Source organism: Nematolebias whitei, chromosome 7, assembly GCF_014905685.2.
Source record: "Nematolebias whitei isolate Nwh7 chromosome 7, NemWhi1, whole genome shotgun sequence".
Classification (NCBI taxonomy): Eukaryota; Metazoa; Chordata; class Actinopteri; order Cyprinodontiformes; family Rivulidae; genus Nematolebias; species Nematolebias whitei.
The window spans coordinates 14,250,980-14,268,055 of NC_056504.1; the positions used below are offsets into that span (position 1 = coordinate 14,250,980).

At 43.0% G+C, this 17,076-nt stretch overlaps 2 protein-coding genes across 2 annotated transcripts; one reads left to right on the top strand and one right to left on the bottom strand.

Annotated features, from left to right (window-relative positions):
- Positions 1-2,015: 2,015 nt before the first annotated feature.
- On the bottom strand, positions 2,016-4,505 carry snai1a (snail family zinc finger 1a). The gene is made up of 3 exons (XM_037679277.1): positions 4,430-4,505; positions 3,497-4,012; positions 2,016-2,377 (listed from the first exon to the last, which is right to left on the bottom strand). The coding sequence occupies exons 1-3, from the start codon at positions 4,503-4,505 to the stop codon at positions 2,193-2,195; spliced, it is 777 nt and encodes a 258-aa protein (XP_037535205.1). The 3' UTR covers positions 2,016-2,192.
- A 5,031-nt stretch (positions 4,506-9,536) lies between these two features.
- LOC119412153 (glutathione hydrolase 7-like) lies at positions 9,537-13,553 on the top strand. The gene is made up of 14 exons (XM_037679129.1): positions 9,537-9,666; positions 9,766-9,956; positions 10,021-10,169; positions 10,252-10,369; positions 10,436-10,503; positions 10,577-10,650; positions 10,734-10,912; positions 10,974-11,061; positions 11,135-11,265; positions 11,489-11,577; positions 12,846-12,971; positions 13,058-13,175; positions 13,266-13,403; positions 13,488-13,553. The coding sequence occupies exons 1-14, from the start codon at positions 9,537-9,539 to the stop codon at positions 13,551-13,553; spliced, it is 1,665 nt and encodes a 554-aa protein (XP_037535057.1).
- Positions 13,554-17,076: the final 3,523 nt, after the last annotated feature.

The window sequence follows — 17,076 nt, forward strand, 5'->3', positions numbered from 1 at the left end:
TTTTGTTGGATGTAACTGGGACCCTGTGTACACAATGTCGTTCCACCACATGCACCACATGTGGTGGAACGACGGTAAAGAACCTTGAATCCTTGCACATGAGATGAAGCAAAACTCTGACAGGGAAGGCTCGTGTCACTTTAAGGAATGCTCTGTCTTTAATTTATTTTTGCTAACAGAGCTAAGATCCTTTCTTCACAACATCACAGCTGATATAATCAGATCAGTCCTGGGCTTCCACAGCTTAGCGATAACCCCAAAGCATTGTGGGTAAAGTGCAAAACATGGAGCCAGGCAGAAACCCTGTGAAGACATGGTTTCGAGTTTCTGCACAGATGAGTTTTACGGCGTCTAAAAGAAACCTCGTGTGTGCTGAGGTGAGACAACGCGGCGCTGCTGAAGCTGGGAGCACATTTCTCTGAGTCAAAGGAAATCAGGAACGGTTCTGTGGAACAGTTTACCTCAGAGCTCTGGGCCTCAGCCCACGCAGACTAACCCACTGACAGACGGCCTGCAGAGAGGAGCCATGGGAACCTCCAGCTCCAGTCTGGACACGTTTGACTCACCGTCTAGGAAGGAGGAAATGATGAGCAAAATATGTACTCAGCAATCACTCATACATTCAACTTTCTGCTCCGCTCAAGAGGTGGACATGGACAGAACACTGAAGGGAAGTCCTCGGACTTCACCTGCGCTCGCTCACATTTGCATATCCTGACTGTTTGCTCAGAGAGAAGTGCACGGCAGGTGGAAAGTGGAAGCAGGTGCATTCGGTTGTTCCTGCCCATCATGTGCTCACCTGCAGCCTTGTTTCAACACAATGAGCCGCTTCACTCCCCGCAGAGAATTATACAATCCAGAAGAGGGTTTCCCAGTTAATGATCAAACAGACGTTTGTGAACTTCATTCAAAGCCAACGCAGGAATCAAACGGTTGCGTTTTATCTCGTTGCGCTGGAGTAAACGACCACGGCAACTTTTAATAAACATAAATTACTTTATTGAATGAAAATGCATTTTGAATTTCATACAGGTGGCAAAGGGTGAACACACAAGCATGGTATAAAATAAAAACAAAGGAAAACACACATCATCTGCACATTGCACTGAAAAAAAAAAAGCCATAAAATATTTCTGGAAGTTAAAAGTTCATGTTTGATCACATCGTCCTGTTCTCGTGGTGTAAACTGCTCAAATCTTTGGTCCTGGTCCTTTAAAAGCTCACGTTCTGCTAATACTGAATCCACTTTAAAAGCTACTAATGAGGTAAAAAAAAAAAAAAAAAAGGCACGTTTTGGTGGTAAAAATAAAACATTTCAAGGCACATTCATGTAGGTCCTATGGCTTTGGCTGGCTTCCTGAATACTGCGGTAACTGAGTGCATGGCTTTCATTTTGGTTCATGTGGCAGCGGAGCTGAACAGGGCTCCGTCTTTGGAAAGCAGCTTTTTCTATCTTTGAAACTCATCAGATTAAAGCAAAGGTTGTGGTTTAGTCAAAACAGAGGCTTAAAATGATCCCTGCTGGTGAAACACACACACTAACTGGTGCCATTCTTCTGTGATGACATGTTTCCTCTTTCTTCTCACAAACCAAGGGCATCAGGAGTCACCTGCTGTGGAGCGGCGAAGGTCACGGCTGCAGCACCTGTTAGCACCTCATCTATCTGCACTGCAGCGCCAGGGACAGCTGCGTGTGCACTTGCTTTTGTGTGTGTGTGTGCGAGTGTGTGTGATTTGTGACACGCCAAGAGATTTACCCCACCCACGCACCCCTACCTCTGAGCAGCTGTGTCTGCTCGGTGATCCTGAGCTGCCCGGCTCCAGGACAGAGACAGGAAAAGACGCCTCTAACCCCAGAGAGTTCACAACAGATTTGTTGTTTTGGAATGAGCACAATAGCAAGAGAGAGGCTGGTTTTAAGCTCAGTTCAGGTGGTCCAGCTTCGAAAACTTTAAAAAGAAGAGCTTCAACAGTTTTATGATGGAACAGAGAAGAGAAGAGGTTCGTGAAGTCAGATCCATGATGAGGTTCGATTCCCTCCAGGTCTCTTAAATCAAAAAAAGTCATGGTCTTTGTGGATTTGTGGGCCTTTGACAGGCTAACAAGGATTGTGTGGACCGCTCCTCTCGTCCAAAGCTGGAAGTTCTCCACTGCTCCGAGCTTCTCTTAGCTCCCCCACCCCTCCTTCCATCTCATGCTGAGGTGGAGCAGCACCCCGAGGAGCTGTGCTTCTGCAGCAGCGACATGCGGCTGAAGGTGCGAGAGCAGACGCTACACTGGTACTTCTTCACCTCCGCGTGGGTCTGCAGGTGAGCCCGCAGGTTGGAGCGGTCGGCGAAGGCCCGGTTGCAGTGGGGGCAGGAGAACGGACGCTCGCCTGGACAGGAAAAAAAACAACATGGAGATATTTATTTTTTTACCTCATCGCAAAGTAGTAAAAAAAAAGTTACCCCGAACTCTGTCACATGGTGCAGTTTGGAAAAGTTTACGCCAATAGTTTTCCAGATATACAATGTGAAAACGCAGGTACGCACTCAACGTAAACAAAACATGTCTGACTTCACCAGAAGCCACGTGGAAGCTGGAGACATGTGACCGACCTACATCAGGCTGGTCTGTGTAGGTAAATAAAATATGGCCGAACCAGAGAAGCGTAGCGCGTCAGAAAAGACACTCCGTTCACTATGTGAGCGTGAACGTGCTGCTGAACACGAAAAGTAAAGAGAAACGAGTAAAACAGCTGCTTAGATTAAATATCTGGGATCAAGGATCAGCATTAAAACACATGCAGCTTTTACAAAAGCTCTGCTGGACCGGCCCGCTTTCACATCAGACCTACGTCAAGTCAATTCGGCTGTTTCAGCAGCTGAAGACACATCACTTCGGCTGTTTCAGCAGCTGAAGACACATCAACTGTTAGTATGGAGAAAAACAGTTTCTCACTTGAAGATGTTTTGTTCGGTATTGATGAGAATAAAATGAGCATCTATAATGTCTGCTCAGAGGGAGCAGGAGCCTCCATTAACACCTCACACATGCACGTACACAAACACACACACACACACACACACACACACACACACACATAGTGTGAAGATAATGAAGAATCACATGGTGCTGGGGTCAGAGCCTGACTGAATTAGCATGATTTAATCAGAACCAAATGAGATTAGCCTGCTAACAAGTTGCTGCAGGTACTGAGAGCTCCGTGATAGCAGCGGGCCCCCACGCATTCTTTGAGCCTTTTTGTCCCTCCCTGTCCCCCATTCAGCTGCAGTCCTGATAAGATAATTAGCCGACAAGTGATTGTCACTGAGACATTAAACACATCAATGAGTACTGAGTCCACAGGAGGCTTCCCTGTGTGATAATCAAGTGTTGACTTCATCAGGTGGATTGTTGTGCCCAGATGAGGAGGGAGGGTCTGCTGACTCACAACATCCAGGAATCGATGGCGGTGAAGATGTGAAGTGTGTCACATGTTCTGAGGTCTCACCTGTGTGTGTGCGGATGTGGCCCCGCAGCAGCCACGGCCTGGAGAAAGCCTTCCCGCAGGTGGTGCAAACACAGGGCAGGGTGTGTGAGCGGATGTGCATCTTCAGAGCCCCCAGGCTGGTGTACTCCTTGGGGCAGTGTTTGCAGAGGAAGGCCGGCCGGGCCGCTGTGACGGGGGCTTCTCTCTCCTCCTCCTCCGGGGTGCTGATGTGAGCCATGACGCCGGTGCACTTCATCCGCTGGCGAGGGGCGTACGTGTGCACAGGTTCGGGGCTGGGGGGGTCTGATGTGGGCCCTTCATCTTCTTCGCCACTGCTGCTGGCGCTGCTGCTGAGGCTGCAGGGGGAGCTGAGGTCCAGGGGCCCCGGGGCCCCAGACGGCTCTGACTGGGAGGAGGGCAGGTAGAGGGCGGGGAGGACGCTCAGGTCCCACACCAGACCTGTGGTGAAGCAGGTGGCAGAGAAGGTGGCGTCTGCTGAGGAGAGCTCAGCCAAAGGAAACCTCTCCACTGAGGTGTCTGAAAGAGAGGGGGGGGGGGGGGGTGTTAAAGGCTGCATAATCCAACACAACACAAATATTAACCAGGTCAATATTAACCAGTTCAACAGCTGAAACTCATGCTGCACACTCGGTGCTGCGCTTGTTGTGTACAAATGTTCTCAGCACTGACTGAGCATAAAATGAGAGCCATATGGGAAAGTTGCAGGGGCCGTTTCCTCCCACGTATTCACAAGAGCGTGCACCATGAATGGAGCTCTGTCTGCCTTCATCTAACGGGCCCCGAGCCTGACTGGACCCAGTCCGATTCAGAACATGTTGCTCGACTTGATTTCAAATAAATCAAACAGGCGTTTTACCTCCTTACAGTTGTGTCAACGGAGTTAAAAAAAAAAAAGAAAAGATTATTTAGGCAATAAACAACTTTGAGACTCACCATTCTGACATTCCAGTTCACTGTAGTTTGGTTTTTGTTTTGCGAAATACTTTTTAACCAGGAAAGAACGAGGCATTGTCCTTTTTTGGCGAAAATATGTGCGCGTAAAACGAGCCTGTGGAGACGACGCGCAGTTTCCTCCGTCAGTCCTCTGAAGGAAAAAAGACCGAGAAATATCCTCCCTGTGGTCCACAAGTGTTTATGTGGACTTCAGCCGACGGAGTGATTTGTACAGCTCCAGTGCTGGTCTCTATTCTGAAATCCTCTGACACACAGGCAGCAGGGGTGTGCTCGCCCTCAGGGCCCTCCCCACATCCATATCACTGCTCAAGTGTTTGGGAAGAAGACTGCGCGCTCACACTCCACCAAACCCTGAGCGCACAAGGATCCGTCGGTCCTGAGCAGCTGAAGACACTTTAAAAACTTTAGGTAAACCCAAACACAAGGGACAGTGACGCACTTGGTCCAAAATACGCGGACAGAATACTGAGATTTATTATTTTTATTTTTTTTTACAAATAATTGTTTTTGTCCTATAAGTTATTCCTCTGAAGAAACGCATTATCAAAAATACTAAAATCAGGACTCTAGGGTGAATTTCAAAAGTTTTTAAAGTGGTAATAAGTGAAATCACTTTTATTTAATATTCTGCTTTTCTCTGTTTGGCTCCAATTGTGGTGTTTTTTTGTTTTTTTGTTTGTATTAACTGGAGTTAAAGCAGTGAGGGTTCATTTAAACGCGTTTAGAAGTGGAGGCAGCTTCCGAGGAGTAACTGCGCCCTCTGCTGGACAGAGTTAATATGATTTTAATTGAGTTTCTACCGCACGTACACTAGATGGCGCTGTAGCCCAGGTGAAAACATTAAAGAGGCGCAAACCTGACAACAGCAGGAGTTCTGAGGAGCTTCGCTTTGATTATGTCTGTGAACTTCATGATGATTTCAGAGCATGTGTTTCAACGCAACTTTGTGTAAAAAGACCATATGTGACTCACTGAGACCGACGTTTAAATTAGATGCTACATATAACTGCTGTAAAAGTTATAATAGTGTCCACAAGAGGCGTTTAGAAACCATCCATCCATCCATTTTCTTTACCCGCTTATTCCATTTTGGGTCACGGGGGTCGCTGGTGCCCATGTCCAGCAATCACTGTGCGAGGGGCGGGGTACACCCTGGACGGATCGCAAGTCCATCACAGGGCCACATAGAGACAAACGAGACAAACAACCATTCACTCTCTCACTCACACCTAGGGACAATTTAGAGTTACCAATCAGCCTAACATGCATGTTTTTGGTCTGTGGGAGGAAACCGGAGTACCCGGAGAAAACCCACGCATGCACGGAGAGAACATGCAAACTCCACCCAGAAAGGCCCCTGGACCGGGGTTTGAACCAGGGACCTGCTCGCTGAGAGGCAGCAGCTCTACCAGTTGCGCCACCATGCTGCCCGTTTAGAAACCAATAAATAAATAAATGCTTTGTCTCATCAGTCTGCGTAGAAAATGTTAATAAAACCCACAAATAACTTCTAAATTAGTGGCCAAAATAAAAGTTAAACAAAAGAATTTGAGAAGTTGAAATAAAATAACTTGGCACCATTTAAATTTTAGGTGTGGATTTTGTGCTCAAAAAGACAAAAGTATAATTATAAAAAAATAACTTTGAAATTCATGTGGGCGGAGCTGAAACTAAAAAAAAATGGGAAGTGCAGATGGCAAGATGTAAAATGTTCGTTTAAAGACGCTGATAGACGGTGAGAAACGAGTCAAATCTAATATTAAATTTTCCTGTGAATACAGCACCGAAACACAAGCGACATGCTTTAATAAAGCCTTCGTCTACTTAACATATCTAACAAAATTTACCTAAAATATTGTCAAGCCGCAATGAAAACTTACATAAAGGTACTTCTCTTGACAAAAATCATCTTTGACAACTCAACTCAAAGAGCGAGCAGTTTGAGGCTTCTGATTGGTTCTTTGCTGTGAGTGGGTGGAGTTAAAAGGGGCGGAGCCACTATGTTCCGAGAGTTCGGTTGAAAATTTGAAAATATTAAATACATCAGCGTAAATTCATACAAGAGGAGGTCAAAAAATAACTTTACAGTGAAACGCCGCAGAGGTCTTCGAGTCAAACTAAAAAACGAGTTTCAATTCAACCAAAGGTGAGAAAACTACTGTTCAACTTATTAAAAATAGAAACAAAACTGCATGCATACAAATATTCAAACAAAGTTTAGCCTTATGTATATATATTTTTTCCAGATATACCTTCTTTTTTTACGTGTCAGGAGTGATGTATTGAGATTTTACTGTACAAAAATAATTATCCAGATTTTAAAATAGCCATAAACAATACATGTTGACTAGCTCAGTAGATGCAGATGTTCCTTATCCCATTTTGGGACCAACTAATCTAATCTTAAATAGTTTAAATCGCAGCATTTGTGGCGTCATTGAGAAATCCTGCAGAAAATAACATAGATAAAAGTATTGCTGTGTTGCAGGCTTGTTTAATAAAAGCCCCTCCTCCACTCATTTAGAAACAGATGGACACAACAATGAAAGTCTGGGGGTGTTGGCAGCCTTTTTTTTTTTTCAACCCTTTAGAGAATCAGAAATGTCATTGGCCATCCCAGTCAGCTGACAGGACCGGCTCAAAGTTTGAACAATAATATAAAGAAAGGCTGTCATTGTATCACCCCTCCTGAGACTCAGACTAGATTTTTAGTCTGTGTGGGACGCAATCAGCTGCTGTATTTTCTTGTTTTCTACAACTAAAGGTGTTTTGTTTTTGTAGGATTTTAAATTTTTCAAGAAGGAAATCCAGACAGGAACCAGCCAGCCGTCATGTTCAAAAGACTCACCCGTCTTCTCTTTGGGGGAGAAGAGGAGGTTTCTGAAGATGTGAAGTCTGGAGAAGTGGTAGATGAAGGATGGCTTGTTGTTCCTCATCAAGGTTTGGCGTCATCGATATCATATTTTTACACCGGCAGATCTTCTACGTGCACCGTGATTAATGGTTACGAGGATTTATATTTGAAATCATAATCTGAAAATCTGCTGATAAATATGGAAGCCTGTTTCCACCATGAAAGAAAAACTAAAAGCCCAACAGGAAGTCATAATAATTTTGACATTTAACAGGAAGTCATAATAATTTTGACATTTAAAGTCATAATTACGAGAATAAAAGTCATAATTATGACTTTTATTCTCGTAATTATGACTTTAAAAGTTGTAATTATGACTTTTATTCTTGTAATTATGACCGTAAAACTCAATTATGACTTCCTGTTGGGTTTTTATTTCATAGTGGAAATGGGCTTCGATACTAAATGCTATATAAAGTGACGATGAAAAGATGTATACATTACATACCTTTATTTAAAAGGATTGATGTTTGAAGGCAGAGGGACATACATTGAATGAATGAATCCATGTGCTATGCAGGAAAACTACCAGTGTCTGACAGGAAGTTGCATCCCTGTAGAGTCATGGTGTCCAGCAAGGGACAAACTTCAAAGTTAAATTAGAAAAGTCCATATTATGACTTTAAAACTCGAAATCATGATAACAAAGTCCATGCTCAATTATCCTGACTGACTGACTGACTGAAAAATGTTGGATTTTATACCTGGATTATTGAGCATGGACTTTGTTGTTTTCAACCAGTTTGACAAGACTGTCAACAAGGAAGAGGGCCGGCAATGGAGGAGGGGTGTACCAAAGAGACCATCTTATCACAAGCAGAACTGGTTTGTTCCACTTTGGCGTAAGCTGTTGGAGGAAGAATCAGTTTTGTTGTGTGTTTCCTTGACTGATGAAGCCTTCCGGATCGAAGGCGAAACGTTTCAGCACAAAAAAAGAAACTGTCCAGATGACCTGACTGAAAAATGTTGGATTGAAATCATGACTTTTATTCCCATAATTATGACTTTTAAAGTTGAAATTACGACTTCCTGTTGGGTTTTTATTTTTTCTTTCATGACGGAAATGGGCTTCCATAGCTAAATCATTCTAACTTTAGGAAAAATATTAGATTTAACAGATAAACATGTTTTTAATTTTACGTCTACAGTAAGTACATTTGTTCAGTCAGAGCAGGAGATCTGAATGTTTAGTTTTTATAAATCACCAAATGAGCTACAGTATTTAGAGTCCACTGAAGAGTTGGGTGATGGAGGTCTGCTTGTTTTCTCAGAGGCAGCTTCATCTGAAAACCAGGATCTTCTGACAGCTAACCATCAACAGTCTGACTCTGCTCCTCACAGAGACACAGCCACAAACATGGAGAGAGACAGGTGAGACAGGCAGGACAGCCCTTCTCTTCGAATGTTAAGTTTAAAACTTGTAAAACAGAAATCTTTGCTTTTGTCTCTGTTGTTTCTGTCCAGCTTGTTGGCTGCAGAGTCTTCAGCTTCTCCCAGCAGCTCTACAACCAGCAGAGCCGTCTCTTCGTCCATCGCTTTGACAGAGCTGACACGGTGCACCCAGAAGACCAAGCCCTGGCCTGTCCAACACCCCGTGTCCCGCAACGCCATCCAACGCCAAAATCGTGCACGCCAAGGAGTCCAGCACACCTCCTTCCACCTCCAGCAGCCGGCTCACCGCAGCCTCGGCCACTGAAGCTCCTCTGCTGGCCTTGATTAGATTCAGACGTTAGAGAAACACAGGCAGCTGATTTAAGATGCTCTGACACATTCATCATGTTATGAATTAATAGGCAGCTGTTTTAGTTTGAACTCTTATTTAATCTGAATTAACATGGAGACGTTCACGTCATGCATGACATTCAGTATGTTCCCATGTTCACATACACATGTCGAAGACAAAAAACTGCCTATGCAACGTAACCTTGAACCTTTGAGATAAAGATGTGTGTGCTTTGTGTTATTTATGCTAACTTTAAAACACTTTAATAAAAAATATTTAAAAAAAGAAAAGTTTGTCTGTTTCCTATGTCCCGATGACATTGAACTGCTCATGACCTCAGATGCTGATGTCACTGGTTTGGAGGTAATTGCACCTGCTGTGTTCATTAGTGTGCTTTATGGAAGACGGGCGCTCTTCTTGAGTGAGCTCAGTGCTGGAGCACAGCAACCATGGACGCTTCTGTGGGAACAAAACTCAAACAGGAGTTTTTATCTAATTACAAGAGTTTTGAAAACCCGTCTGAGTCGACTGACGATTGTCCAACAAACGGCTTCACCTGTGACCTGAACAAAAACAACGGTGAGAGGAAACGGCACAATTGATTGAAGCAAGATTTGAGTCTCAAACTGGCTAAATGTTCATTAAACTAAATGTAAATGTAATTTCCTGCTGCTACAGAGGTCGTTCAGTTGAACGGGCTGACTTCTGATAGCTCAGGTTTGTTGGACCAGAGCTCATCCAAAGTCAAAGAACCAGATGAGGGCCGCTGCAGCCAGGACCAGCCAGTCCACATATACGCTATTTGCACAATCCTTGCCATTGGAGTGACCGTTGCTTTGGTCTTGGAGATTCACCTGGATGCAACTCAGGTATGTCAGGAAGTTTGTAGGTCCACCCTTGACTGCAACATTCCTCCTCACAGCTGCTTCACAGGTCTCCATCAAAGGAGTGACGTCGGATGACGAGCTCTGCACAGAACTCAGCGTGAGGGTCCTTCGCGATGGAGGATCCAGTGTGGATGCAGCCATCGCTGGCAGCCTTTGCTTGGGTGTTGTGCATCCACACGTGTCGGGCGTCGGTGGGTATGTGTCTCTAACTCTTAGCTGTAACTTCTGTGAACGCACAGCAGCTGATCATGAAATCTCCATCGTTGTCGGTCTGTAGAGGAGGAGTGATGCTGATTCATAAAATCCGTCAGAATGAAACTAGGGCGATCAACTTTCAGGGGTCGGCACCAAAAGGTCTGAGGGAAGAAATGCTGCAAAATGTTTCTGAAATTAAGGTAATCCAGATGTGCAGAGCGTGTTTTCTATTTTCTTTTGTTTAGTTTGTAAAAATGTGTTTTTAGGCAGGTCTACTTGTGGGAGTGCCAGGTATGCTCATGGGGTTGCACCATGCTCACGACCTGTATGGAGGGTAAGAGCTCAGATTATATTGTTTCTGGTATTTAGTCTTGTAGACTGACATGAATTCTAATATTTCTTTGCAGTTTGCCGTGGGGGGATGTCGTCAGCAGAGTTGCAACTGTAGCCAGAGAAGGATTCAATGTTTCTCAGAGCCTCGGTGTGTCAAACTGTCCTTTAAAATGTTACCCTTACATCCGAGTGTAACGTTCAAGGACCCGGGTTATTTGGCTTTGTCTACAGCTGCTGCAATATCGCAGGCAGGAGAGCAGCCCGCGGGACGTTTCAGGGATCTTTTCCTCCCAAACGGCCAGGCTCTGAGTCCTGGCTCGTATCTGAGGATGCCCGGTGTGGCTGACATCATGGAGGCTGGTCTTTTCAGTTTCTACCATGGGAATATATCACAGGAGCTGGAAGATGAGGTAGTTCACAGATGACTTGGTTTGATGTCACTGCAGGATGTAATGTTCTTTCCACGCAAAGGTGCGAGCAAATGGAGGCGTCCTGAGCAGAGGGGACCTCCAGAACTACAGTGCAGAGGTGCAACAACCACTTGAAGGCCTGTACAACCGTAAGGCTTCATTTGAATAAAACCTTATTCACATGCTTGATGCTTTCCTCTAATCGAACACTTCTTGTTTTAGAGTTCATAATTAAGGTTCCTCCTCCACCATCTGCTGGGGCAGCTCTGATAGCAGCTCTCAACCTGTTGGAGGGCTTTCATCTGGGGGAGAATAATGTTACAGAAAATCAAACATACCACTGGATCAGTGAGGTACTGGACTAACATGTGAACCTCCCCTTCTGAATCTGTGAAATGTGGAGCTCTATGTGCTTAAACAATGACAAAGTGAAGATTTGATGCAATCTGCTGGTTTCCTTGGATAACATTTATTAATTGGAATTTTAAAATGGATTAATGTTTTTGTAGTGACCTGAGACGACTTCTGCTTTGGTGCTATATAAACTGAACTGAACTACAGTTTTTGTCCCTTCAGGCTTTGACAGCAGCTTTGAGCATGGCTCATAGACTGGGTGACCCTGAAACCAGCTCCTCTGTGTCTGAGCTTCTTTCTGCCATGATGAGGTAAAAAAACACTTTAATTTTTTTTTTTTTAATTGTTATGCAGCTGAGCAGCTGAGGATCATTGAACACTCCTATAACTTTTTTTTTTTTTTTAAATCAATTGTTCATAAAGATTTTGGATTTACTATTAGTTCTGCTGCCCTGGGGAAAATGCAAATAAAAAATAAATCAACGTGCAAATCAGTTAGGAACAGCACACTATGACTTCTGGTGTGAAATTCACCAAACGCTTAAAATAATCCAGATAAAATGATGGGATTCTGAATAAATGAGTGGGGGGGGGAATGAATAAATTTTAAATCCAGCGCTCTGTTCTGGCTCAGTAGAAACATCGACACTTAAACCGGTCACAGAACGTCCAACCATCCATCTCCGAACTTTTGACATTTTAATGTTTTTTTTTTTTCATTAGTTATGTTATGATTTTTGACATTTTTCCACAGAATGTTCAGCCATGATGTTTCACTCACTAACGTTTGAGCTGGCCAAACTTTCCAAAATGTTTTCCATTCTTTTTTTCCCCACTATTTATTGGATGTACATGAAACAGGCTGTTCACGGCTGTACTCCAGAGTGCAGTGTGCTCATGGGCTTCTTTTCTATCTGAGCTCAGAAATTGAAACTTGTCTTATCTTCTACAAAAATCAGTGCAAGATATGTAAAGAAGTCCTGTCTGCCTGTCTCAAGAAGAGTCCTGTCAGGGAGTCTGAGGCACAGGTGTGTCTTTCAGCTGACACTATAGTGACTTAACATTTGATCTAGGTTCTTACACGACTTATCCTTTTTTTTTTTTTTTTTACAATTAAAAAGTCAAATGTAAAAGAACTGCATGTTGTAATTCAGATATTTATAGTTTTTACTGTTCTTCCATCTGACTATTGTAGGCTGCTCCAGGTCCGGGTGTCATGGGAGCATGATTGCAGAGATGAGACTGAAATAGTCCACTTGCCCCTAAAGCTTCAGGCAACTTAGAATGACCATTTCACTAAGATGCACCAGAAAACCAAATCTATGCAGATGGGTTTAAAACCTTATCATAATTAAGCAACAATGCTAACACCTTTTGCAAGCTTGACTGTTGCTGTTCTTTGATTTTTAAATGCAGTATATTAAGAAGTCAGTCAAAAGAGAAAAATGCACATGAAAGCTTGAGCCAGTGTGTCCAAATGAAGTCTAAACCTCAACTTTTACCTTTGGAGTCTGACATTTTGTCCTTTTTTTTTTTAATTTTTTTTTATTTTATTATTTACCTTTTTGTTCCTGTACAGCAAGAATGACACTGAAGAGCTGCACCAGAAGATGGACTTTCAGCCATCTGCGTCCAACTCGACGGAGCTGCTGTCCAGTCAAGTCGTGGTCATGGGACCAGATGACCTTGTTGTCTCTGTTGCTAGGTGACAGTTTGATGGGGATCAGCAGGAGGATATGTGGTATGTGCTTCAGGACATGGTGACATTCTCTGATCTTGATGATCTTGCAGCTCCTTGAGCAGGCCGTTTGGGAGCAGGATCATGACTCGGTCAGGCGTCATCCTCAACAGCCTCATTCTGGACTTCTTCTGGCCAAATCAGAGCAGTGGGCAGCCTCTGACCGACCAGGTGCAACATCTCTGCAGAACTCGAACCGTAACCTGCATCATAAGTTTCTGCTTTAAAACGGTTGCTCACACATTTGCCTTTGCGCTGCAGAATAACCGAGTCGAGCCTGGGAAAAGGCCACTGTCGTTTCTGATGCCCGCTGCGATCGTGCCGGCCTTGAACAGGTGTGGCACCTACATGGCACTGAGCAGCTCAGGTGGAGAAAACCGTCTGAGTGAAATCATCCAGGTCTGATGTCTTCAGTCCCCCAAATTTGTACTCTGGATGAGAAACGCCGCCCGTTACCCGCTTCTCATGTAAACTGTGTTTTAGATGCTAGATGGTGTGCTGTTCCACCATGAGAAGAGGAATGACAGCCTTTCTTGGGAAGGACATTAACAGGAACCACAAACTTCTTGTCTGGAGGTATAGCGCCATGTTTAATGGCTGACCTTCGTGTTTTGATTATTGAGACGTTAACAACCCTGTGAGCATTAATAATTCTTTCATTTTTCTCCCATCAGCTTTGTTGGATAGCATCATTATTTTCTACATGCAACATATCTCTGCTGCCCTGTGGATCCAGAAAAATCAAGATATTTATAAAATTTAAATAAAGAAAATGGACTGAAATTAAGTGTTGTACGATGAGAGGAATTGCTTTTATCGACACATGTTCACTCACATGTCATTTAAAAAAAGCAAGTCATTGCATGTGACGCCCTTTTTTTCCCTTCTTTTCGGCCAGTAATTTCTGATAAAGTCAAGTTTTGATGGAAGTCAAAGAGATGTGGCCATTTTGTATGCAGATAAAGAAATGAGGGTTGGCTGATCCACTGTTCAGATACTGTCACACAGGCATGCCTCCTGCGTCACCGTGAACATCAGCAGCAGAGGTTTCTGCGAATGACATCAGCTTTACTGTTCTGCTTTCTCTGAAAATGTTGCTCAACATTTACTACTTTTTTTTTTTTTTTTAAACTAGTCCTACAAGTCTTTAGTGACTTATGCAAAATGCTCTTATTTAAATTGTTAGTGTCGCCTTACAGGTATTTATGGTAATCCAGAATAATAAAACTGTAAATATCAGAACCCTGTGTAAAACTGATGGTGGTATAAAGGTTCATGAAATGACCTTCACTTGACCTATGTGATTCAGATTAGCCATGAGCTCATCAATCTAGTCAGAGTTAATCTTCACTTTTCCAAATTGAGGTTGCTGAAAGAGCTATCTACAACAGGTAAGATATCAACTGTTCATAAGTTGTTGTTTCTTTTAAATACAGACTTTCCTTTTTAAAATGACCAGATTGTTTTAAACTATAATAAAGTTCACTTTAAGCATTCTGTAAATTCAGACATACAAAGTATCTATCCACTGCTCAAAGTTTTAAAAATATTTTAAAACTTTTTTTTATTAAACTTTAATTATTGTACAAAAAGTGTGTATTTGCCACAACTTGGTTAGGTTGGTAAAACTTAAAAATATGCTCAGTATTCAAGAATGATCAGAACTGTTCACTAATAATTTTTTAACCTTTTTTTCTATTTAACTTCTAGCGAACAAGTTAGCAGTGGCGGGCACAGTTCTGCTAATCAGCTAACAGCTACTAGTAGATGGTTTTTGTTTAGCGTATTAGAGTTTTTGCTAACTTTGGAAACTTTTGATGGAAGTGGCTCCCGCTAAATTAGGTTTCACACACTTTGTCTGCTAACAAAATTCACAAATTGTTCCTGTCTGTTAGGCACGCTATTGGCTTACGTACACGTGACAAGACGTGATCGGTCAATGCAGCTTCAACTCGAAGGAGCAGCAGACTGACAGTCGTCTATGTGGTTGCGGTTTAGCATTAGCGTCCGCAATATTTTTTTTTACGTGCTTATCGCTTTAGTAAAGCAAATTTTTTAGTTAGCATTGTAAGGATTAGTGTGGTTAACTGTACCCACAGACATATTTGCGTAGACGCCTCGGTGAGTGGGCTGGCCAGCTGCAGCGGTACGTCACGGCATCCGACATTTTAAATGTGTAACTTTTAACGTTAAAAGTTATACATGTTGTCTTTGGTGCCTGGGTGTTTTTCAAATATTACTTTTTGTGGATGACAGGCATAAACTTCAAACTCTTTGTAGAACGGTGCTTTATGAAGCTCTGTCCATCTTTGTATTAAATGACCGGCAGTTCCGCCACATTAAAAATGGCGTCTACATCGACTTACGATTCAGCGCTCAATGAGGCGTCAACGTGACTATTTCTAAGGTATTGTAGATTTTGGGGCAACATTAAAAAAAAAACCATTTAGTGAAGGGACAGTCCTGAAGGAGTGCTTATGCTGTTGCTGAGACATTTGATGGAACACAAAAAGACAAGATGTGTGAAAAAAATCAAATAAATCCCCATGGCAGCTTCAACAGCAAGCTGAAAATCAGAAATATTAGCAGATGTCCTGGCACAGCTGGATGCAGCTGTTCAGAGTGCACCATGCACCTCTTTGGCCATTGATGAGTCTACAGATGTTACTGATGATGCAGCTTACATGAGAATGACTCTGACTCCAACCAAGATTGAATTTACTGGCAGGACAATCCCATGTCCATTTAGCTCATTAAGAAAAGTAAAATAAAGAATAATCAAACGAGAAAAGGTCAAAAGCTCTGGTTTCAGTTTTTTCCTAAAAGAGACATTTTTATCATTTTCTGAAGATGCTTACGTGTTTTACTTTAAACTAAAAATTTTATAGGTTGGTGCCTCTAAACAAAAAATAAAGAAGAGAAAAATCTTTGCTTGCTCTGTTGTCACTTTTTTAATACTGAAAGAGCCACTTTAAGTGTACGCCTTCAATTCTTGGACCTCTTCAGTTTAAGAGACAAAGGCTTATTAGGCTCTGTTTGCACATTTAAGATGGATTTTATTCTGAGCTTTCTGTTTCAACATAAAATAAAGGCCCTGCATTTATTTGCCTGGGACTACTTTTAATTATGGGGCTAGTTGTTTACTATATAGTGCAGTTAACAGTGAAAACATGAATACAGGTAGACAAGACCATAAGAAAAAAGTTGGACTTTCGTTAGGACCATTAGGAGGAAATTTTAGTAACTGAACCTCAGGGGAAACTGATTTATGGGGGAGCCCCCCCCCCCCCCCTGCCCCCCTCTCGTTGGGCCCCTGAGTCAGAGGATGTTCCAGAAGAGTGAAAATGTTGCAGGTCGACAGAGTTTAATCTGATGCAAACATCACAGTGAAGCACGCGAGGGCCGTGCTCGGCTCGTGCAGGGATCAGACTGATGATTAAACTCGTGTCTGCAGAGGGAGGAGGAAAGAAACGCTCACCTGTGCGCGCTCAGGTGAGATCCGAGCCAAGAGTTTATCTCAGTTCAGAGGCCGAGGTGCAGAGGAGGCATGACATACTTCTTAAATTATTTTTTACAGTGTGACTGTTTTTGGGCGGAGAAGCGGAGTTGAAAGTGGGCGTCGTCGGTCACGTGGAGGTCGGCTTTAAAGCGCACATCTTCACCCTCCTCCTCCTCAATCCGAGTCAGAAGGAAGTGTCGGCATTTATTTGTAATCTGTGTTTGTTTGTCCGCGAATAATCCGTGTAAAACGAGTGCATTCACCCGGATTGATGACAACAGAAGGTAAGTAAACTTGAGCTCTGACCCCTGCTGCTGCTGGTTTGTTTCCAAACGTGATATTGAAGCAAAAATAATGTTTCCTTGTTCACATCTGTTTAATTCCATGGGTCGGTTGTTTAATAATGACACAGAGGAGTTTAATCAGGTGTTTCAATTCATAAATCATGCTATTGTCATGGTCCCCATACTACTTGGGGTCTGGACCCCACGTTGAGTCATGAAGCCCCAAATTGAAAGGATTGAAATTTTATTATAGACACATGATTAAACTCCTCTGTGTCATTATTAAACA

Bases quoted from the DNA above. Each gene is read 5' to 3' on its own strand.
- snai1a (XM_037679277.1), bottom strand. From the start codon at position 4,505: ATGCCTCGTTCTTTCCTGGTTAAAAAGTATTTCGCAAAACAAAAACCA. The intron at 4,013-4,429 runs GTGAGTCTCAAA...CCTCTCTTTCAG, and splicing joins TGAACTGGAATGTCAGAATG to ACACCTCAGTGGAGAGGTTT. The intron at 2,378-3,496 runs GTGAGACCTCAG...TTTCCTGTCCAG, and splicing joins CCACATCCGCACACACACAG to GCGAGCGTCCGTTCTCCTGC.
- LOC119412153 (XM_037679129.1), top strand. From the start codon at position 9,537: ATGGACGCTTCTGTGGGAACAAAACTCAAACAGGAGTTTTTATCTAAT. The intron at 10,370-10,435 runs GTAATCCAGATG...ATGTGTTTTTAG, and splicing joins AAAATGTTTCTGAAATTAAG to GCAGGTCTACTTGTGGGAGT. The intron at 13,404-13,487 runs GTCTGATGTCTT...ACTGTGTTTTAG, and splicing joins GTCTGAGTGAAATCATCCAG to ATGCTAGATGGTGTGCTGTT.